The sequence below is a fragment of the Augochlora pura genome, chromosome 1, assembly GCF_028453695.1.
Source record: "Augochlora pura isolate Apur16 chromosome 1, APUR_v2.2.1, whole genome shotgun sequence".
Classification (NCBI taxonomy): Eukaryota; Metazoa; Arthropoda; class Insecta; order Hymenoptera; family Halictidae; genus Augochlora; species Augochlora pura.
Window position 1 is genome coordinate 6,297,559 of NC_135772.1, and position 24,984 is coordinate 6,322,542.

Sequence of the window (24,984 nt, forward strand, 5' to 3'; positions counted from 1 at the left end):
TTATACCCGAAGACAAATCAAAAACAAAGCAATCGGCCACCTTGCAGTACTCTTCACTAACTTTTATTCAAGTAAATGAAGAATAGATAGAACGCAATAAATATCAATTTCCTTTTCCTTCTAAGAAATTATTCCAGTCGAAGAAATTCGGATCGTTGTATCTGCGGTGGAAAAAATATGATACGAGATTAATAACACCACGCAGAGAAAGCTAGCCAAGCATGTCTTATAGCGATTTCTTTATATCTGCATATATAGGGTGAACGGGAATTTATAGTAAAACCGAGAAGAGGGTGATTCTACGAGCACAATATAAGACAAAAATTGGAACATCTTTTATCCCAGATCCCATTTTAGAGAAAATCAACTTTAACGTTTATTCACCTTTGTGAACAATTTAGTTGTCTATTCTTCTACCGCAGGTGTCCCCGTCCAAGATAGTGTTTACAAACATTAATAGAATGAAAACGTTCTGTTTACTATATAGTTCGCACAATTAATGTGTGGTTAATTAAACACTATCTTGGGCGGAGGCAACTGCATTAGAAAAATAAACGACAACTAACTTCTTCAGAAAGATGAATAAACTTTAAACTCGATTTTCTCGCAAATGCGGCTCCCATCTCGATTGCAATACTTGAATTCCAGCCTACCCTGTATATGACATGACTGCGTATTTGTAATAAGAATGAGTAGGTGGAATTTAAAGTAAGAAAAAAGTTGGAAGAATTTGAATGTATTTGTATTTTTAACCCTCTCCATTACAGTCCGTTCATGGTACGTACAACAGCCACGTTATTTAATTTTTGGTATTTATGAAAAATTTAATCTGCGATATTGGAATACGATAATATGAATATGATACAAAGTTATAAAAATAATAAAAAAACTAGACATTTCTTCTACTATGCTTTTGTATTTTAGTTGTCACTGAATCGATTAAAGGATTATTCTATTAGGTCGCTATTTGTTGCTACCGATGCAGTAAACTTCTTTTTGCATACAGGTCCATAGAATTATATTAAAAACATGAAACAGTGAACTATATATCGAATTATTGTTTAACAGAAACGATCTCACACGTAATTTTATAAAAATGTAATATTTGTATCACGTGAAATATGATTTAATATACATGAACGAGACTCGGTAGATTTGATCGATATAACAGACAACCCCCGGAACTAACAAGAAGGATCATCCAGCGATAGTTAACGATATTGCTAACGAGGGAAAGATGGAATTTCTACACGTAGCGCAATGACTAGCTGAAATAGGCGTTTAATAGCTCGATGACGCCGGATGATTGACAGTTAATGAACCGACGAATATTCGAAGATTAATCGACGATCTGCAATAAAGTAATCACAGAGAAGTTTAATCGAATATTATTGTATAGTGCATCGCTAACGTAATATGCCTAGTAATCGAGCGTGGCACAAAATGGCGACGTCGGCGGCCACGGCTCATACGCCGCGCCGCCGCACCGCGCTGTCGAGATTACGCCATACATAATCTCGCAGCAGTTGCAATCACGAATGAAAAAAATTCAGCCAGTCTTAAACCGCCAATGATTAAAATACCTGACGAATATTTTAATTAGTGCAAACTGCAGTGATCAAAATATTGCAGGGTTCGCAAAGTATATTATTGCACCTTGCAAAACTTGCAAAACGAAAGCCCCGAGAACTCGTAAAATAGAAACGCGTAAATTCTGAATTAATTAGTGGGGATTCCTTTCGTTAATTGATAGAATTTTCAAGCGATTTCGTTAAGTATTCAATGATAGTTGGAAGATTAAGTGAAAATAGGTTACAACAATCCAAACCAGAGTACTGATTTCAAACCAATATATTCATAAATAAGTATGTATGCAGCAAACAAAGTAGGGCAGTAATCCATTGTCGTGTTTTGTTTTTAATTATTAATCAGTAGTCTGTAACTTCGGACGAATAATTAACTTATGTTTTCTAATTGCTATTGAACCTGGACAAGGAGCCCAAATAAAAATGACATTATACAAAATAGATGCAGATTTTCTAAAAACAATCTAGAAATATTAACTATCATAATACCAAATTTTTCAAGTAATCATAATCTAAAAACGTAATCATTACATGATGAATTATTACTGCGTTAATCATTACCAACGATTACATCTGCTTTGATTACATGTTTTCGCGTTAGATAGTCATAATGTTTAATCATTAATCAAATTACGTTTTGCACAACTCTGGCAGCAAATATCTGTTCAAAATATCGATGCTAAAAATGAACGTTTTATAAATTCTTTATGAGCGCTGCCTTGGATCTTATATATGTATTAAAAAAATATAAAAATTTTCAAAAGCTTGGCGCGCAGTAGTTTATAGAAATCATTCGCGATGGAAAATCTTACCCGTCCAACTGCTTTCTACGAACGGTATTTGCAGAAGCTACCGCAACCTAACAATAATACTACAATTAAATCCCCAGTAGACGATAATAGGTGATCCTGGAATCAATAAACAGGTAATGCTATCCTCAAAATTTGCATGTCAGAGTAAATGGTAAACTCGAAACGCCCGGGGTAAATTCAAAGGATCGAGCGATACATCGATCTACAGTGGTCGGTGCGCGCATAAATCTCGATGCCTCGAAACGCATAATGGTTTGTAGATAGACTATATCCTCTTGACTCTATCCGAGGGTGAGAGGTGTCGGCAAAAGGCGATATATTATAAATCGCGCGTTACATTGTGCTTAGAAGATCCTCGTGACTGTTGACTCGTCGGTATCATTGTTGGGAGAGCATCTTTTGTTGTTGGGGTGCGCTGAGAATCGCAAACAAACACACAAACACGTAGCCGTCCGTCGAACGGTACACACAGGCGTCGGGGTGTCGTTTCTGGTCGTACGGTGTCGCAGTTAATATAGTTGTGTGTACGAAGCAGGCAGCTGCTGTTTGACAATGCGAACTACGTCCCCGGATATAATAATGTACTCGTCTCTGGTACTCGGCGCAGAGGGAGCAGAGTGGGGACACTTCATCAAAATGTCTAGGATGCGGTCCTAGGGTGTGATACCATAGCGCTCTGCTTTAATCCAATTTCTACCTGACTACCTACGATGTATTAAGCCGAACCTTCGTGTCGGGAAAAACCTATCGCGATGTTGTTCTGCTACCGGCGATCGAGTCTAACGCAACTGCCATTCCTCCGTTTAGTTTCATTTACCATTACAGTATTCGCGTAAAAGTGCGTATTCTTTCGAATTATATTGCTAAAGACTTTTCAATCGTTGCCTCGAATTGTGAGCGAGGATAGTCGCCAGGTAGCTGCCGACAATAATTAATCCCGGCGCGAAAGACAACGCTGGCAATGGAAACGGCGAAGCCCGTGTCCTCGGGAGCAGCTTTTGTTCAAGAATCACACCGTGCTATGCCGAGGAGCGGCAAGTACAGCACGCTCGGGGTATATTACAGCTTCTCTGGAGAGGTGGTGGAATATCAGGATACACCTTTTCCAGCCATTGTATGGCTCTGAAGGGCGTACAATGGCCGTGGAGCGAGTCCCGTATTGTGTCTACAGCTCGACAGAATAGTTCTGCGAGTCTCTCTCGCGCACCCCCTTTCTCTGCTCTACGCCGCTCCCGGCCCGACTTTCATCTCGCGTCTCTTTTCTTGACTTCGGGTTAAAGAGAAAAGGGAGTCGAGGGTACACGCTCGGAGCATCTGCCCGGAGAATGGTAAATCCTGGAAAGCCACCTAAAATCCCCCGCAATCCTCTTCGGGGGATATAATGGGACGTAATAACTTTAAAGTCCGCGTTAGCGCCGCGAATGAGGCGGATTAACGCGACTCTGGAACCGCGATCGAGCGTGCGACGTTCACCGGCGGAGTCGTACCGATCCGGAATCGGCCCCTATAGTGGGCTTACTTGGGGATGAAGTTCGATCATCGTCGATTAAAAATCCTGTAGAAACTTCCTCCTCTTTTCAAAGGACTTTCGATGCTTTGTATGGAGTTTTGGAGTTCAAAGACTTTTCTATAAGGAGTAGATATTCAGTTTAGAATTATTGTGCATAGTGTCATAAATAGTAAGAAGTGGACTGTGGATTTTATGCATTCATTGATGGCGAAATGTATTACGATAAAAAATTGCAAAAAATACAAGCTGTTACAGCATTTACATCGACCTTTTTCCTAAATATGGAAACAACTTCCCATTTACCTTTCCAAACACTCTTTGTTACATTGTTCTACAAATGGTTACATTTAAAATTTTCATATATATAAACAATTATTGGAAATAATAGCTAAATGGACTGAAGTGTATTACTAGCGTCCTAATAGACAACAGAATTATTGCACTAAGTACTTTTATGTTACAATCTATTATTGTTGACCTAATCACAGTATAAAATTATCAGCATCTTAAAGGTCCGCTTGTTTGTGCCTGATATTTAGGTGTACTAAAAATATGTTTTCACGCCGCTATCGTACAAAATCTTTTTTATTTCGTAAATCTCTAAAATCCTCTAAAATCGTAAATGGTGGGTAAACAATAGGTATAATAGAAATATTTCAAGCCTGACGAAAATTCCTAATGTCTGAGTGAAATTGGTTTCGGTTAGAGTGGGTTATCGCGTGCCAATTAAATCCTAGACGCAATACAACTTTGAACTCGATTTGAGTGTCAGTAAGATCGTAGCCTGAGTTGTCGCCACCGTGCTCGCTCATCCGAAAAGATGAGAAATGTAACGCAGAAGGGATCACTGGCTAATGTCTAAGAAGACGTAGCAAAAAGTCAGAGGGACAAGACAGCCGCTTAATCCGTGGAAATTAACCTGGATCCACGGGAGAAAATTTAAGACCGCCCAGTCACCAAGCCTGGCGACGGGGGTGAACTGTCAGAGGGTGGCCGAAGCCGGGAGGAGTGGCGGGACTCCCGGCGAAATGCGATAAAGTTGGCGTAGAGGTAATTTGAGTATAAAGTTTTATTCGCAATAATTTAGCCTCGCGTTGGGACGGAGGTTAGCGGAATGTAAGAGAAAAGGAGAGAGAGAGAGAGAGAGGGGCTGGAGGGGCTCGCCCCCGGGAAGCGTGCAGGAGCGCGGGTCATATATTTGATGGGATACTTGGCATAAAGTCGCGCATAAAAGTAATGCCAACATTAAAGTTTGTGGTTCCAGAGCCGTGGCTCGGTTGAACCCACCCCGCCGCCACCGCACCAACTATTCTACTCCTACACTGGGAACGTCTTTGCGTAGCTGCTGCTTTACGCTGGCCCAAAGCGGCAACGAGACGAAGGAGTGTCTTAAAGTATCGACCTGTGATGTTAGACGGTCGTTATGCTTCATACGACGCTGAGATCGAGCATTATAAACTCCGTCACGATTCGGATGATAGAATCCTGCCATCGACATCGAGGATGTCCAATCGAATTATAGGATGGATGTACGACATCGATGATGGATGAAAATTCGGGAAGGGGGCGGTAGTAATCGCTGCATTCTACGCTTTTCAGCGCGTTACAATTACAGCGCAGACGGGAAGCTACTCTCTCGCACCGTAATCCTGCATGACAAACTGATCCTTGAATATGTATATCTTTAACTTACATTCCGAAGTAATTAATTTTGCAACGCAGCCGACTGAATGGGTAAACCGGAGAATTTATAGAGCGTAGATCGAATAACATACATTTATAAAGAGTTGATCCAACGGTGTTGCATTTATGCTTGCTATTTAATTATCCTGTTATTCGACGGCGGTCTAAGTGGTACACAAACGACATTTACGCGTTCGGAACGACGGCCAAGGAAAGTTGACTTCGCAGGGTGGATTGGTAGCACTTCAGGGTAGATAGCCGAGCAGTTTAGTTCAGGAGTGGCCGTTGGGGAACGATCTGATGGCGCCAGGGGAGGCATAGCTTCTTCCCACGTGGCACCCTCGACACGCTCTACCCTCATAACTCTGCTCCGCCATCCTCTGAGCGCCACCTCTGGTTTCTCCAAGGCGTAACCGTCAGAGAGACGGAGAAACCTTGTGGAAACCCGACGAGCGAGAGGCAACGATCCTCCTCTTTCTTTCCCACGAAGGATTGGTGAGGATCTGGCCGCCCATCCCCCTCGTGAATGGAAACCGCCATGTGATTTTCCAGCAGCGACAGTTCACCCTCTTTCTGTTTCGCAAGGAGCCGCGAAGCCGCAATAAAGTCTGGGAGCGTTGCTCGGAATTCGACCGAGGAACGTAAGACACTTAAAACGCAGTCTGCCGAAAAATTCCTAAACTGAACCGGAACATTTTTAAGATACCCAATTCAGGATTAGTTGTTGCTGGATTGACAGACTAATTTTCTGCGTTAATCGTTTCAATATATTTTAGATAATAAAAGTATTTTGTAATTTAATTATTAGATAATTGTTGCAAAAGGTTACAACAATTGTGTGAATAACACTCTTAATATTATTTTATAGACAATGTTAGGGAATTATTGCGATGGTGCAGATTAATGATAGTATTTACAGAAGAAACATGTAAGTACTAATTTCTCAGAGAAATATGTGACATACATTGTCTTTATCATAAATCGTGCAGATTGAAGAGATATAAATAACCTTCGCGTTTCCACTTTTCAATTTCACACTTTACTTACTGGAATCGAAAGTCATCATTCCAAACTGAAATTATTTCGATTCTCAGAACAGTGGAACAACTATTCAGTTACTTTTCTGATTTGTACAAAAAACAATGTCGCGTAAAGATTGCTTTATTTCACATATTCATTCTTGAAACACGTTTGATCGATAAAGAATTGACATCTGGAAGGTACGGATAATCAAGGTTATTTTAGGTTAATAATTATAACAAGGTTTCACCGCAGTCCCAACAAGGACGCAATGTATTCCGGATATTCGAAAAACTGACCGCCCGAGCCCGAAGATGTTAAATAGACTATGTCCAGTATAAATTTCTCGGCGGCGGGGTTGCATAAATCATGCAACGTGTTGCGCCGAATCGGCTAACGGTCGTTAATACTTATAAATGCATCGATAACGAACAAGTACATCCAATGCGATGCTAATTAGAAGACGAAGCACGGCTCGGCCGATGGTCTTCAGCGAAATGCTCCCGTTTGTTCGGCTCTCGAAACGCGCCGTGTGGCAACGGTTCGCACCATCTGTACGCCGATAAAATCTGCACCTGTTGTACGGACACTCTCCTCTGGCGTCGTTGCACTTATTAGATCGGCGATCGTGTTCATTATGCCGCCACTCAGCCCGTTATGTTTTGCCGAGTTTCACGGAAGCCATGCGTTTCATTTCCATCATTCTTGGACTAGTCCGATTTTTCACCTGCGTTCATTGCACACTTTTCTAAAATCTTTTTATCCGAACTTGGAACAATTGTAAACAAACACTTAACCAATCGATAGGACTCGTACGAATTTGTAATGAATATTTAATCGAATTGTTTTTAAAAGAATTTACCTTTTCGATTGTAAAACTAAGATAATAGATACTGCAAACTAAAGTGACTAGAATAATTGGAATTTTATTTCTATCGGGATGAAAGACTTCGTAGAATAACATAATCGATGAGTAACGTAAACTGTTGAGTTAAATGAAAAATCTCTTATATGGTTCTAGAAAGTTCACATAAATTGCCTATCTTGTTCAACAACTTCCTATTTTCAAGTTATTTAAATTCGTGAAAGTATTTAAAAGAAGAAGCAAATTTTTGGATAACTCTACTGTAGCTAACAATGTAAATACAGTATGAATTTATAAAACTATTTCTAACAGAAACGATTGTTGATACATTAAACGGACACGTCGAATAATTCGCATAGCTTTATTCGCTACTGGGAGTAGCTTTGCCCCAAAGAGCAGGACTATCAAGATACCCCGGCAGAACAACGATTTAGAATCCTCGGTATCCATCCACCCTAGAGCCCTAACCCTGATAAGGATCGTTGCTAATTGTTGCGAATTGGTGAAGGTGGCGAACGAACCAGGGAGGTTGGGCAACAGGTGTCATCTGATTGATCGCCGTAGCTCACACCCCCACGATTACCTAGCCCGCAAACACATCCACGATAGAAACGAAGGACTTAATGTCGATCCGTTACGCGCCGGCTCGTCCCGATGAGAAATCACTCGGCCATTGTACGTAGGTTACACAAAATCGAAGAGTTACCACTGGGACCACTAAATCCAGAAAAACGGGCAAATATACGTTGCTAGTTGCAGCTAAAATATTTCGAACCGGTCCTCGATTTTCATTAGCTTACCGAGCAGGAATAGACAAATGTGTCTTCGTAACATTTGTCGGTTGCTTTCAATTTTCACTCTCATTTATATTCCGCCTTGCTCTTTATTTATTACTTGAACTTTTCTCAAGATTAAGTAGTTCCTTAGTTGAGTAACTCAGATGTGTTGACAAATTTAATATTGTAACAGTAGTTTATAGTTCTACCGATACTTTCGTTTAGCAAAAATAATGTTACTTTCTACGATTATATACAAAATATAATAAATCAGTTTTGCTTATTACATTTTTTTAATGCGGCCGATGTCGTGTTTTTATTGGACCACTAAGCATATATAACGTTTTCATTTAATGCGCAATTTTATGCTATCGAGTCTTTCATCTTCGCCAACATTGTAGCTACCGTTCTGAAGTTACGCTGACACCGATACCGAGTACTCTTTCAACCTTACTCCACTTTACAGGCCCCAATAAAATTTAATACACTAAATTCATTGTCATAAAAATTAATTTTTACAGCAAGACAAATGAATTGTCTTCCATCCTTGACAGCATTCGAACAGTTAATGTCTGCAGCTAATAAATTTTCGTATTGTAATTATCCTCTATCAGTGCATAATGGAACTCGATCGCCCCTAGCGAAAAGGCTTTGATAGACGCTTTACCGAGGCTATACTCGATAGTGGTACCGGAGAACTTCCGGTCCAGGGTGGAGCTCAGCATCTTGTAGGACTTCCTTGTAGTGGTAGTGCAGTACTCGCACGCGGTGAGATTAACAACGCCACGGTGAATATTCGCCGGGATAATTGATACCGACGTCGGACCGGCTGACCATTGAAACCACACGCACAATATATCATGGATAATAAGCAGTCGGTGCACGGCCGGATGGCGGCTTAAAGGACGGGGGGGGGGAGATGGGCACGGAACTTCGTTATAGCTGCTTGATGTCCGCGGACTTCTTGATGTGATTATGATACGCGACCGTTCCGCAAAGTCACGTAGCTATTCTATATCGAAGGCGGAGGCGCACCGACCTGCCTGTCTGTCCGTAACAATGGCGAACGACACACGTTCCTCTGTGCTGCGCACACTCTACCTACACGCGAGCACTCCCGAAGAGTGCTGTTGCGTACTCGAGTGCGTGCCCCGGCCACCGCGGAGTATACCAGTGCGCGGTGTAAGTGCATTGGCCACGGGGAATGATTGTGCGCGAACTGACCCGCGTAATCGTAATTAATCATCCCGTAACCCCTGGCTCGGGGATCGCCGTCTGATAATTCCTAGTCATCCTCGGGAAAGTCGCGATCGAACAGGTTACGAATTGGCTTTGACACCAAAAAACGTGGACAACGTTTGCTATATTCTTCCATAGAATGTTGCGAAGAACATGCTCTTTCTTCGAACACTAAATCGTAATGGAGGAATCTCTTATCCTTTGATGTCTAAAGAACGTATCCGAGTAATTTTATGGAGATGATTAAGGTTCGTCGACTGAGCTTTACTTTCTTCAATTTTTATAAACGAACCATCGGTATTATTTCACTTATTCGCTTATACAAATACCCGAGTAAGTGTGTAAACGATAAGTTTACGATAAGTATATTTATAAGCTTGAGTTTGATATTCGTTTTAATCAAGCCTGAAAATGATATTTCGAACGCGTCGTAAATTCCAAGTGTCAATTTTAGATTAATTTGAAAACAATATGAACTTGCAGGATTACGTATAAACAGGAGAAAGCTGCAAATGATATTGCTAGGCAGGGACTTCAAAATCGTGAAACATTCGTCTGTTAGCGATGCAATGGTATCGTTTTTTAACGTTTGGTAACTGTACACACCGGTTTGGATCTATTGTCCGCAGAATCGTGAGGAACAAAGCGGCGGAGAAGGCGAAACACGCGCATCAGCAACAGCAGGCGCAGCAGCAGCAAGGTCAGCAGCAAGGTCAGCCAGGATCAGGTGGTTCCGTGTCGGTGATAGCCCATGCACCTGCAACGGCAGCGGGTCATCCGGCTTCGACCGCTCCCAACGCTTACAGCATCAGCGGCATCCTGGGAATCCCGGCTCACCATCAGGATCCGAATGGCAACAGCATCAAGAGAAAACGTACCGATGACGGTGAGTCATTGAATTCTTCGTGTCGACGATCCCTCGACCCTCGTCGATACGGAACTCTTCCTTTACTCCGATCGCCGACGATGACTCTCTCGCGATCGACGGATTATCGGTCGATTTCGTCACGCGAAAGTGCACGACGTGGTTCTTTGCCGTTGCAAGACCACAGTGTTGTATGTATCCCGAACAGGATTTCGATATAGTACTTCTAATACTTTTTTAGGCATCATATAGAACAGTGGAGAAGGTTACTGCGCGGTTACCCACTGCTCTGCCTTTATATTTATTTAATAACGCATATGGAATTTCTTTCTTCTTCCGATCCGTTTATTTTTGGATTGGGGCGCGAGAAAGGGGAAAGAAAGAACTGTTTCGCGGCACTTATGTAAGCCGAAGATCGGATCGGATCGCAGTGCATCGCGACTACATTTCACTTACAATAGTTAGGGGCGTTATATAAAGTGAGGCAAGAAACAAGATATCACTTGTTGGATCGAGCCGGTCACAGCCGAGTAAATCTGCACGAGTTTCGCCGGGTGGCAGAGGATCAGGAACAATGCAGGAGCTGAACTGTTTTGCGAGAAACCGAGGCGACGATACCTCCGGCCGGTCGTTCCCGCAACATTTCAGAGATCTTATTGTGCTCGACTCCGCGATTTTCGTCTTATTTAACGCGCGACACAGGGCCATGGCAGACGATTATCTCCGAGTAAACATCCGACGATCAATTCGCAACAATGGCGTTATTTGAGTACCATTACAGTCGGTGGTTAGCTTATCGCCGGCTATTACCGCAAAGAGTAAACAGTTTCTAATCTGATTCAAAGGATACCTATCTGGCCGATCATCTTATTTGCGAGCAATCGAGCCGCCTCGTCCTCTTCTCGCCACGATCCGACCAAGATTAGCTACACACACGGCAAGGTTATCAGTCAAATGTCGGCCAGCACGTGCCGCGATTCATTCTGCTGTCATTGCGTGAATAACGCGGCCCGAAATATTCCCGACACGTGCCGCGTACACGTGACTGGAACTGCTCCAAGCCAGAAGAGAAACTTCGGTCCTAGGTCGGCAACATCGAACCTGCGGCAATTGGCTATTAAATTTTCGAGGTGCGAATAGGTCAGCAACGAAGGGCTCTTTTCACGATTCAACCGGGACGAATTTCTTCGCTCCCTTTACTTTTGTCCTAGCCGCTGGACCCCCAATCCGTAGCTAACCGATGCTCTTCGAACTTTTGCATATAAATCCAGCAATACAAATGAATTCTCGATCTAGTATTTAAACTTTTGGTGGACAGCGAATATTTATATAAACACATATTTGAATGCAAAACAGATGAGATCTGGCCAGGAATATGTTTCACGGGTTTTAGACTCTATAAACATTTTCTTCGCTTCGCAATTGTAAATAATGTGTATATTCGGCACGTACTAGGGTTTTTTGATAATAACTCGTTAACGATGTCTCGGAGACAATTGTTGTAAAGGAAAAAGTTGCTTAGAATGACCTCAGGCATCTTCCATTTCACTCTGTATGAAGAAAATATTTCAGGTATCTTTGTTCGATTTTGTTCCATAGCGCGCGCGATCTTCCATAATAGCAATTTCCAAAAGCGTCGATAACGACCACAAACAAATCGATTCCACTTTTCTTGGCGCGCGAAAGATTCGAATTAGTGGTCAGTGGTATAAGCGCATTACCTCGGTAAAGAACGAAATACCAATCGTGTGTATGCGTCGTGTGGTTCTCCCCGATTCGTTACGGGGTGTTCTTTTCCCTGTGAATTTTTGTTCGGGCACAATATACTGCGCGTCCACCGCAGGACAGAGTCGTCGGCTTGCTCGTTGAAATTCCAGCCGGTTAAAAGGTGCTCGCGGATACATCGATAATCTCCCAGGAGGACAGGGAGACTAATGTGTCGTTGGGTCGAGATAGAAGCCGCTGTGGTCTGTGAAGTTTATAATCTAATACGCGTACCCTCCGCGGCCGCAAAACACTGAATGCTCTCGCCGCGAACGCGACCACTTTTGCGACCGCATATCGCCGCTCTCATAATCCGATTATATCGAATTACTCGTGTACCATCGGCACCGCTCCACTCCCCACGTACGAATCGATACACCTCCCGACACGAAACGCGTCCATGGGACTCTTTGATCGAGGACACGCGAACGATGCAGGGAGCGATCCCGCCGCGCTTCGTTTTTTGCCGAACTCATGGGAACCTGGGTTGCGCTAAATTCTTCACGAACAGAATTCCACGTTTATTTTCTTTTCGAGCTTGATCGCGACACTAAGCGGCATTCTTGCGTTATCGGATCAAAGCAACTTGTATTCTTTCTTATCTTCTACAAAACGCATTGTGACACTAAGCATCCACAATATGATGTAAATAGCTATCGGGAAATTCTTACTTTCATATTTAATTTTACGTATTGTTCCAAGTTCTAAATTTTACGATCGCGCTAAAAGAATTCTTGCGGCATAAATGTAATCAAATTATTATTAATCAGTGGTAAAGTGTATACATGTTTTGTTACGCTATAGTAGTCGTAGACTACATAACACGAGAAGTCTTTTTCGTGAAATGATTTATACTGTTTACACAAACAATTGGATTTGTTTATAATAAATCTACTATATTTTACTATCTCCATAACTTTGTTAACAGCAGTGCTTTATAGTAATGCTTTCGTAGTAGCTTTTTCATCAACACCATCTATTACATAATTTTACTTTAGTTTGAACCAGACAGAAAATCTTTCCTGTCATGAATAATTTCAGTAAATTCAAATTAACTTTTTATATTTTTTATAATGTTTCATAATGTTTTATGTTTTCTATTGTCTCATATTGTGCGTACTCATTTTATTGAAGCATCCATAAAAGCCACTGTCTTCTAATAAAATATTCGTCAAAGAATATAAACCAGGAAACGACTATAGTATAAAAAATATTGCAAGGTCAGCCTTTGTAAAAGATAAAGAATCATAGTTCTTATAAATTGTATTGAATTGCCTGTCCTTCCAACGAGATCTCTAATAGCCTAACACAGTTGGGGAGACTTTAACCCCTTGCCGTACTATTTTCTTCATAGTTATTAGGATGAGCACTTTTTCTACTGTAATAATTTCCTAAAAGGAAAAGGAGAAATATTTATTGCGTTTGTCTACGTTTACTTAAATGGTTGAATACCGATGGCAAGAGGGCAGAATTTTATTCTGGTTTAAAAGAATGGAATAACATTTATACTCAACAAGATATTAATAGAAATCCCGGTGACGAGCCAGACTCGTTAAAATACGGCAAGGGATTAAACACTAAATTAATAAGAACGTTGCAGTAGAGAAAAGGTTTTACGCATTCGAAATGACGTTGATATTTAAATCTGGAAAATCAATGAACATTCTCGTGATTTATTGGAAAGGATCTAAGACGAAGCGGGATCGAAGAATCCCCAGGGCTTATTACGAATTTACGGACAACCTCTCGAGGGAAGCATTGCAATCTATCGGGGCTGTTTGTTGTCGCGTTACATCTGCGCGCTTTTGCCCCATGCGGAATCCAAAAGGCCGGCGTGTCCCACCCTATATTCGTGGACGGTAGGGGACACACACCGGGACCAGATTCACCCCAGAGTCCATTATTACCCGTGTATTGTATTGCTTAACATTGACTCAATTGCTTTCGAATAACGCGGATGCTCGGCTGCCGGCGCGCGTACGCTTTTGCCCTCTCGGGCATCAATCGAATTATTCGATTTACTGCTCTTTTCGGAGGGGGAGAAACGCTGACCTTCCTTCCGCCATAATTCAACCTCTGTCAAATCTGTCAAGGACCAGTGACTGTTATATCGCAGAAACTACAAGAATTTGCATTAGACAGCATAACGCGGTCAACGCGCGCCGAATTTATCGTCCACTCGGCCGGCTCTCTCTCTCCCTCTCTCCCTCATAATCGATTTTTCCAAATCGAATAGCATCTCCGAGCAACGTCCATATTTCCAACCGAATCGATTCGTTTTCGTCGTGTTTTAATTACAGCTCGCCGCTGTGCCCGATGCAGCGGTGCATATTTCTTTGAAACGGTACTCCATCGACTCTACCTCACGACTGCAATTCCAATTCTTAGCTATTAAACGAACTCCCGAACGTGTCCTAAACTCTAATGAAATCTGCGCCGGCCGCGTTACACGAAAACCAGCACCCGACGAGGTTAGCTACCAGAGAGCACGATTAACTCGGCCGATCGAATCGTAAAATTCAAGCAAGTTCATGGAAGCCAACGGGTACCGGTGTACCGTATTTGAAACGGGGGGCTCGGAGGAGGGTGGTACAGGGGGTTTATAGCGGTCCAGGAACAAACCCTGCCGGTCGAATGGTCGGGACCGTCGGCCGGCTGGACAATCACAACTGGACAGGGAGGTTTAACGAGCCCTATGCTAGGTACTCCACCCATCTACCCTCGGATGGTCATTTAATTATTCGAGATACCCGAACGTTGGGCCATCTACTCCCACCCCGAAAACTCATCCGCTCCCTCCCCGCCGCCGCCGCCGCTGCCGCTGCCGCCGCCGACCGTGCCACCCTTCTCTCGGTTGGAAACGTTGGTCAGTTTCATCCTTCCCCGTCCAGCCACCCCCGCGACAGCCACTAAAAGGGTATAGCGGTGAGCAGCATCCCTCTCTCTCTCTCCCTCTCTCTCTCTCCTCGACCCGACATACCGTCACTCGTCCCACGTGCTTGTTTCTATATTAAACCGCTGGGATGGCTGAGAGATAATAAAGACATATAATGGAATCGAAATTGTTTCTCTATCTATCAATGCCATGCACACCGTCTACACCGCGGACCGTCGTTCAACCCGTCCGACAGATTCAATTTAGCTTCATTCGGCCACGTTTAATTTGTGTCTTGATTCGTGGGTAACACGCGGCCATAGACGACCACGTATGCTCCACCGACGTAGATAGCACACAGAGATCGCGCGGGGAGATGCGCCCGGTGCCGCGCTCGTTTTCGTTGCACCCACCGCCGTGTCGACGATTATTCTCTAACACGATACATACTTCGCGAACCCGAGTGTGTTCGGTTTGATTAGGCGACGCCGCGAGCGTAAGTGTCTCGCGCGTTTGCACGTTCGCCTATTCGCCTATTCGCCTATTCGCCTATTCGCCTATTCGCCTATTCGCCGGGAACCAAAGACCGCGCCGTACAATGATAAATCATGTGATTGCAGACGACAACCGAGACCTGAACGATCACCCCGAGGACGACTTGAAAAGACAAAGGAGCACCTACAATGGCGACCAACTTTACTCAAACGTGAGTACTTGATCGCGTCAACGAGAGTTTTGATGTTCAAGCATTCGCAATCATACATCTGTGCACACACTTTTAACGTTTCCTGTTTGGTATACGAGTTATTGGTTCACGAGTTAATACTTTAACTTGTATACCAATAAGTACTTCTGTTCTTAATTTATATTTCCTTCATCGCCAGGATTACAGTATTTGATACGTCACAGCTGTTGTAAGTTGCATAAGTTATACTTAGTGAGAATATAATTTAATCTCATGATATTTGAGAAACTTCTGGAACGAAAGAATTTCAGTACATTTTATAGAGATTGATCAATTTTATACTGAAAATAGTGGAATATAGAGATAAACGGAAACATTAAAATTCACAAAATCTATCGTTCTACTATTTTTGCAAGATCACAGCGCGTTTTATACATCATCTCCAAAATGAATTAGTTAGAGTAAAATGCTATTTCTAAAAAAAAAAAACGAAATCAGCCCTATCAGAACGAGCAAATGAAGCAATGGTAACAGAAATTGTCTGGCGCGTCCGCTCATGATCTACCCGTTCTACTTGCAAATGCTTAAGGTTCTCGAGTGTGTCCACTTGTTTGGTCCCGTCAGTAAATCTTAAGTAAGCACTATGCATAACGAACGTTAATAATTCTTCTCCGCAAAACTGTTAAACAATATTGCATTTTTACATTTTTAACTATCCCATACGTCCGGGCTAAATATATGCCCTTTCCGTTGATACGACATGTTCGAGAGCACCTTGAAACAAGACCAATTTAAGTAACACACAACGGCAAGATCTTGCATAATTCTGGAGCACTCTAAGGAAGGGATAGTCAAAGAAAAATTGGAGAAGCTCGGGAGCTCGACATCTAAGTCAATCGAAACTGCTCCTGGTGAACAAGTAGCCTGTTCTCCGGGCACTCGAACTTTGCCTGAAGCATCCACCTTCTGTTACAGCTGTGGTCGAGTAAATGGAGCATCAAGGACGAACACAAACTCTTGAGCGAGCTTGGCGGCGGAGGCGGCGGTGCAACCGGCGGTACGAACGGCGCTGGAACCGGTGGAGGTGGCGGCGGCGGCGGAGGTGGAGGCGGCGGCGGTGGAGGTGGTGGCGGAGGTGGTGGCGGTGGCGGAGGTTACTACGAACACGGAGGATTCCCCGGGAACGCGATTGCCACCTCCGCCGAGCTCTACGACTCCCTGGGCACCATCAGCACGATGACGCAGGCGCAAACGCCCCATCTCTACACCCCGCCCATAGGGGGCACCATAGGTGAGCGGCCGGTCTCTCTCTCTCTCTCTCTTTTCAACCCTCCGGCACCCTCCTTTCTGTCAACCCCTCCTTCGCACAGAATCCCCGGACAGTGTGTGCACACCACAGCCTCTTGTATATAATGCCCCGTGTACCAAGCTCCTTTCGCGTCGTCCTACCAAACCACCATCGTCTCTCTGCCTCCCTACCTCTCGACCTTCCTCCCCTTCCCCGCCATTCTCTAATTCCGTCTCTCTTCCGCCGTTTTCTCCACCTCTTCTCTCGCCCGACCCTCTTCCCTGTACGCTTATTATTGCGGCTTACGTCTGGCTTTGCATACCCATATCGGCTAAATACATGGCTTCAATAATGCATGAGCTGTGCTGAGCAGCGGCAACGGCGCCAGAAGAGGTGGCGGAACACACCACTCGGTGGCGGTCTCTCGGACTTTTCAGCTACGGGGGCGTACGTCTCTTACCTCGCCGTCTATCCCCACTGAACAGCCCCGAGTCTTTCGGCTCACTCGGACCACTTTCGCTTACGACACCCACAATCCTTGCGTAGTCTGGTGGTTAGGGTACTCTCTTGTTACCTTGTTCTTTTTTTCACTTTAATCTCTCAGTAGCCTCTTCTCCTTCCACTACCAAGATCTAGGATTTCCGTCTCTTCTCGCTATCTTACACTCTTTCTCTCTATCTCTCTCTTTCTCTCTTTCTCTTTCTCTCTTCCTCTTTTTCACATGCTATCTCTTCCTCTCTCTCGCGCTCTCTCTCTCTCTCTCTCTCTCTCTCTCAATCGCTCTCTCTGTTTCTCTGTTCGGTCTATCGTCTACCCTTGAGTCGTTTAATGGCGAACGATCAACGGCGGAACGTGGAGAAAAGACACCGGAAAATAAGCATCGATGCGCACACACTCGCTACTGTGCACACACACACGTAGAAAACTTTCTCCGGCGGGCACGTGTTGCGAGCAACTCGGTCACGCCGCGCCGTTCCGCGAATTCTTTTCGTTCGGTGCTTCTCGGAATGGACGAAGCGAGGCGTGTAACGGCCGCTTCATCTCATGAAATTCAATCGGGGGATCTTCGGGCGAGATCGAAGAATTTTTGAAGGACGGCGCGGCCCGGGCCAAGTCGATTCCACGGCTTGCTGGCTCCCCGTTAATACGTACGAGCTGGCCGTTCCGATGCCGAGATTCTTGATCGAGTTCGCGAGAAGTCTCTAAACTGTTCGCCCCGCGCGACAGCCTCTAAAGGACCCAACAACGACGACCCGAATTCCCTCTATTGGCGATCCGCTCGACGATAGAGGCTTTTCAGGCCGGAGAAACTCGTTCGAATAAAATAGACAAATAGAGACCGGCATTATAGTCCTGCGAGTATCTATCGGTATCAACGTTCCGCCTTGACCGCCAGCCAACGATACCAGAATCGCAATAACGGAAAAATGGGGATCCCTTAATAGCAGGTGGTACTTTGACGCCGCTCGCTCCACTGACGATGCAAGAACTAAAATTGAGCCAAACATTGGACGGGGCTAACATGTCTCCTTACCACACCAGCGGTGAGTTCGCTACCTCTTTAGTTTTCTTACGGCAGCGTCCGGTCACATCTGCGCGCTGCCAACAACGCGACTCGATTCCTCGGATATAATATGTGTCCAAACTCGTTAACCATTGTGGATCAGTGCACGCCATTGATCACGAAACGTGTGTCCGACTAATAAAGTGTTTGGTATTTCCCATCCCCTGTCCGTATCCCATGAAATACCTTTAATATGTGAGCAAATACATGAACTCACGAACCAAGAAACTCCTGATCGCCCTACAGTCCACCAAAAGTCAACTATACGATAGTTTAATCCACATCCCTGACGAGGGGCATGGCCCTCTCTAGTACATCTCTAAACAATGTTCCGCAGAGTGTTACTAATCCCTGAACAAAAGGAAAAGCCTCGCGTCCTCTCGCAACGGTTCGAGAAAGTCAAGATTCGTAATGTACAGTATAATTGCACCCATTATCCTTGTTCGAGGAATCGCATGTAGGTAATTACGGTCGGGTGAAGCAACTCTCCAAAGAAAAAGTCCGCGTCGCGTGTCGTTGAGTTTCCCCGACAAACAAATTCCATAGGATCATCGTCTCCTCCTGTCCTCGCCCCGACTCGCCTAATCCCGACGAGAATTTAATTAAGCTTTAGACGTAAGGCGCTGATCGTTAGCTAGTGCTTGACTCGAATGTCGTGTTGTGTTGTGCATGGCCATAGCAGAGAGCAGTACCGTCGCAGTGTCGTATGTGGGGGTGGGGGCCGGTGGGGGCGAGCAAAGTCCCCCGATTTCGTTGCAGAACGAGACAAACGCCACCCCCGCGGCCCCAAACACCCCCGGAGGCGATCCCGGACTGACGGTCTTGCAGCCGCCAGTTTCGCAGCCCCAGGTAGCATCTGCGATACCGCCGTACTCCACGATGCTTCCCAGTTTCGGACATTACGCCACCGGTGAGTACTACATGGAAACACTGCCGCAGGCTCGGGATACGGTATCCCCGATCTGCGTGCAAAGACACCCTTCCGCCAGGGATAACGCTAGCTTGTGACCTTCTGCGAGAGCAGTGTTCTCACGCAAAGGGTAAGTCAGAGCCCTACGTGACGGCAACTGACTTACCAGCTTCGCAGCTAGCTGAGAGCCGTATTGATAAATGCAAGCTGTTGCTTGCCAATTGAAACATTCTTTTTTTTTCGAGTTTCCCTCACCGGGGACTCCCAGTGACTGTTACACACCGATATTTATACAAACTCGCATCGTTTGTCAGCCAACCTAAGACTTTAGATGTCTTTTATCCGGACTGGCACTTCTACGTAAGTGTTTTTAACCCTTTTAGCGCTAGACGACGGTATATCGCTCGCAACATTTGCGAAAAGTGCCAGCGACGAAATATCGTTGCGCATCCAACAGCGTCTTACTATTTGCATTGCTGCAGAACTCTATTGCAAAATAAGTTTATAAAATTATTATTATACATATATATTATTTATAAAACTTCTCTATTTCTTCCGTAATATGTTGCTTTTTGAATTATGTAAATGTCATTCTTTGTTTGGTTTTTATCAGCTTTTTCCCTTGGTAAATTTGCCAAATGCGCTCTGAAAGGGTTAAATCGCCGACACCAAAATTGATCAACAAACAGTTGAAATAGAAGTATAGAATTTGAATATCCTTTGTCGTCTGTGTGTCTTTTAAACATTTATCTTCCTATGTAAACTGAAAGCGGGCACCATAGAGATACGGCTATATTTTTAAAAGTTTTATCAAAGTCGACGTGTATCGGTCACCGAGGTTCCCATGTTAGTTCAGGGAAATTGTTTGTAATATAGAGGGTCCTTTGCGAGCTGATCTCAAACTAAAGAAGAAAACTTAAACTAGGTTTCACTTATGCAGCGCTAATTTATATTTTAAGTATTAATTCTAGGTAAAAGGTATTTGAAAATGTTTCACGATTTGAAAGAGTTATATTACAAGTTGCTACTCTTGTAGAAGTCCTGTATATTACAAACTACTCCATTACAAAAATAGTATCGTTTTTTTATTGGGCATAACAGTCAAAATTCTACGCATAAATTAGATAAGTTACATTTGATGTCCAAACGAAACGTATGCGAACGTGTTTTAACTTTCGACAGCCTACGGATCAACATCGTGGCAAGTCAATTTGAAAAGTAGACAATAATTGAATGAATATCTTGGTAGAAGTGCGATAGAATCAAACTACACTTTCTAATTTCGTGACTGGTTCCAGACATCCTATTCTAACGCGACCATTGTTGATATTTGTTTAGGTGGTGGTGACTACGCGTACAGCGCAGCATACTCCCAATACTCGAGCGCGCCATACAGCGGCTACGGTTATGGAGCAGCGACAAGCGGGTTGCTCAGTAAGTAAACAGTGAGTATGAGTGCCGATTAGATTAGGGTCAAGCGAAATGTCAAGTGTTAACTCATTGATACGCCGCGGATCGGGTCTAACCCGCGAAAACTTGCCCGCGTCGATTACGTTCATGGAATTATCAACGGCCGCAACAGCGGTCGGATAACCAAGACTGCCGATAAAATCGAATTAGAACTTTCTAAAGCTGAAGAAACCGGCCGGTATTTCATTAGATTTCGAGAAGACCCGGATAAGATCGATGCTGTAAAAAGATCGCGGAATCGCGCGGACAGGCCGGTTTACATGCGGTCCCACAATATCTCGTCTTTCATAACGGAGGATTGCGGGTACTCCCATAGATCGCGATACCTCCGGGTGAAATGTATTCGACGCATAAGAATGAACGGAATAATAAACAATTTTTTATCGGACACGCGATACGTTACCTGCTCGTTCCTAGTGCGTGACGTAACGGCCGCACGTTGCACTCGACACCGGTGGAACCGAAGTTTCGCAGCCGCGAGTTCAACTTTTCCCCTTTCTACTGCGCAATTTCGCAACTCTGTGAATACGTTGCCGCGTCCACTCCAAAATAGCTTCAAAAATAGTTAGTAAACTTTGAAAGTAGCAATTAAAGACGGAACTGGAAATCGCGAACAAGCGCGGTGTATGAATTATTGGCGGATTTTCTTTTAGCAGGATTACACTCTGTGACGAAAAGATTGCACATTGTAATTTGGCTGACTTTAGCGAATGTAGGTGAATGAAAGCAGCTCCAGTATTATATTAGTTTCGTGTCGGTAATAAATTGGAGTCTGTTTGGCATAAATATATACTTCTTTTTCCTAAAGTAAAGTTGAAAATGTGAACATGTTTGCTGACTGCTGTGTCAAAATAGTTGCACACCTTCAAACTTGTTCGTTTTAAGTTACGGCCACGTCGACGGACTATTCGCATGCATAAATCTTTAACACTGTATGTATTCACGATTCTGTGCAAAAGATAAAGTAATTGTGCAATAGCAACACTTCGCAAAGCAGGTAACGATAATTGTCTTTTGGAAATTAATGAATCGTAGTCGCTAAGTTATTCACAATTTTTTAATAAATGTTGAAGGATAGCTGAACTGAAGTGATTGTTGAACTTCGCAATTTAGGTAATGAAAATTATCTTTTGGAAATTATTGAAACGTACGCATAAAATTATTCACAATTTTTAAGAAATGTTGAAGGATACAGAACGCAAAAGATCGTCCAAGAGTGACGATCGTGTGCAAACAAAATAAAAATTTAAGAGTTGCATCAATGTCTACTGTTAGTGTAAGAAAACATACAAGTACAAAATGTATAAACATAATGTGCAATCTTTTTCTATTGAATTGTTCATATTGATATAGGATCATCGTGTAATCAAGTTAAAAAAAATCCAAAATGGTAACACGAATCAATGAATCCTTATAAACAGGACCTGTGTAATCTTTTGTACTTTTCAAAGTTATTTAGTATTTCCCAACTCAATATTGCGGATCGATTTCGGTTTTTACGTCAGTTACGAAGAACATTGACTGTAAATAATCATTATGAAGAACGACGTTCTCCAATTTGTACACTTAATTTTACAAAGTCATTGCAGGAGACGAGCAAATAATCTTTACCATACTTACTCGTTTCCAAAAAGCATTCACACAGAAGCTTAGATACTTTTACATTCGACTACCCTGTAAAGCTACTTTAATAAACTGAATTATTCATACTAAAATTCGTCACACATTTCCATTTAATCTCGTTTGTACAATATAAACGAATGTCATTTATGATGTCTGATTGAATCAATGAGCGAAGTAGAATTATTTAAATAGTGAAAATAAACAGGAATCGATTTTATAAAATTGTAGAACCTTTTGTACAACTATTTCGTAGGACTGAGAAATAACGATTACAGAGTCGATATCGAAACTAAAACAGACATTGTTACTAAAACGGAAACTCGTTGGAAATTTCGATTCTCCGTAAGAGTTATTGAAAATAGAAGTTCTTGGTTTTTTTTGTACCAACAGCCAAAGGAGACGATTCCACGGAAATAAATAAGTCGGAGATATAAATTACAATTTTCTTCGTCCAGCTTTCTGTCTTGAAAGAAGCGAGTTTGGAAATTTAGCTAATGCGAATTCTATTCAATTAGGATCTATTGGCGCGTCTGTCTATAATCTACCGATTCTACTTGTCGTAAATATAAGCCCGAGTGAACCGGGCAGAATCTCGAACTCCTGCTCGTTGTATGAAACCTAAAATGAAAAAGCTTCATTTGATATGTTCAATTTAATATTCCATGTAGAATCTCTCTCTCCCTACCGGCTGTCAAAAGATCAGTACGGCAAACACAGCCGAATTCGCAGTACAATCTTTAAAAACTGTTCTTTTCGAAACTGTTCGAATGAATTCCGAAACCGCTGGACAAAACGACCCCCGGCAAAGATATTATCCGCGGTTAATGTTCCGAGTCGATTAGAGACAATGTTAGAACACTTCTAGTTATAAACGCGAACCGGCATGCAATGGCGCAACAGGAGATTAAGAGTATCGCACCGTGTTATTGCAGACTCCACGTACTATTACTGTAACGGGGACACGCTGGCGTCTTCCCACAACAATCCCCAACAGGGTGGCGGATGCAACAACGGTGGACCTGACAACAGCACGGACGTGGCTAGTCGCTCGCCTTTGGCAGCAACCAGGGCGAGCAGCGGCGCGAGCGCAGCCTCGCCGACCGGAAGTGCATGCACCAAACCGGATCACACTTCCACGCCGACAGATCTCTATCTGGCCTGATTGATCGATGGTACGGGAGACCAGCTCCGGGCAGAGTGTTTGCCTGGAGTGGGGACAGCAACCAGCGACGATGGACGCCATATTGCTAGGAACCACGCTGACGACAAGCAATGATCTCTTTATTTTCAACGGCTCGGGAACGGATTCTAACCGCCGATCGATATTGGAAAATGCTACATCAGGGCAGCGGATTCGGTGAAACGGACCGCTCTAGACTTGAATGGAGACGATGGGGGCCGTTGGGTCGGCCGATGGCCAGACACGTACCGCGACACTCTTTACACGATCGAGTCTCGGCGGGCTACGCGATCGCCGGATCGATTCATTCAATTTTGTCGAACATGACAATCCCGAGAGAGATAGAGACTTAGACGCTTCCCTTGACAATGGGTATTAGACGATTCAACGACTGTGGTACGCAGCTAAGTAGTTAACACTCGGTGGACGACGACGACGACAAAGTCAAGGACAATGAGAATGAGGATCATGATGGTGGTGATAACGATCGTGTATAGAGGATATTATTGGAACCAAGAGCATCGAGAACGTGCACATTGTCGAGAGTGATCAGTAATCGTCGGAACAGCCTAAGGCAAAGAGGCGCTCTGCATCTGATTCATGAGACTCGCGTAACGCTATCGATGACTAACGGAGAGAGTTCGAAGACGAGAATGGCAACGAATCGACGAGTGTCTGGCCCCAATCAGTTCGAAGGATAACGCTGTCGAGCCGCGAGGACGGGACTGCCGCCGACTTCCCCGCAGCCTACGCCGACAGAGTCGGTACTCTATAGAGTGCGTGTAACCGTAGGTAGATTAATTTAACGATCTTCAGTTAGAATAATTCTAAGAGTCGGTCATACCTCCAAATATGCCCGTGCATTCCGGACGGTTTTACTTGGATAGACGGAACCGGTGATTGTGGCAAACAAATGCAGTTGGGCACATTTGTCGTCGACGATATTTAGAATGTGTACATATATATATATAAAATTGAAAAAACATATATATATATATATATATATATATATATAAATAATAATACATATACTCGCGTAAACAGACAGAGTCAACTGCCGAAGACGATGGCACGTTCTTTCTCCTAAATAAGCACGACCCTACCAACCCTTGAAACCCCGAATCCCTTCCAAAAACGACATAGAGTATATGGTAGACCTAATCGGTAAGTTTATTGAGATTTTTAAATCAGGAATCGACGGAACGATCATTAACTGTTAAGGATATTATATATATTTTTTGTAGAAACCAAAGACCACAGACACTGATT

At 43.5% G+C, this 24,984-nt stretch overlaps 1 protein-coding gene across 4 annotated transcripts in view; it reads left to right on the top strand.

Moving 5' to 3' along the window:
* Sv (paired box protein shaven) overlaps positions 1–24,149 on the top strand; it is a 217,823-nt gene extending 193,674 nt beyond the window's left edge. For 2 of the 4 annotated variants that reach the window (XM_078179081.1, XM_078179098.1), the window contains exons 6-12: positions 10,121–10,377; positions 15,616–15,701; positions 16,656–16,971; positions 18,414–18,512; positions 19,212–19,442; positions 20,781–20,876; positions 23,468–24,149. In XM_078179081.1, the coding sequence (XP_078035207.1) occupies positions 10,121–10,377; positions 15,616–15,701; positions 16,656–16,971; positions 18,414–18,512; positions 19,212–19,442; positions 20,781–20,876; positions 23,468–23,697 (1,315 nt within the window). In that variant the 3' untranslated portion in view covers positions 23,698–24,149. Of the gene's footprint in view, positions 1–10,120; positions 10,378–15,615; positions 15,702–16,655; positions 16,972–18,413; positions 18,513–19,211; positions 19,443–20,780; positions 20,888–23,467 lie in introns of all 4 variants that reach the window. The other 2 variants (XM_078179090.1, XM_078179108.1) reach the window with 2 other exon arrangements.
* Positions 24,150–24,984: the final 835 nt, after the last annotated feature.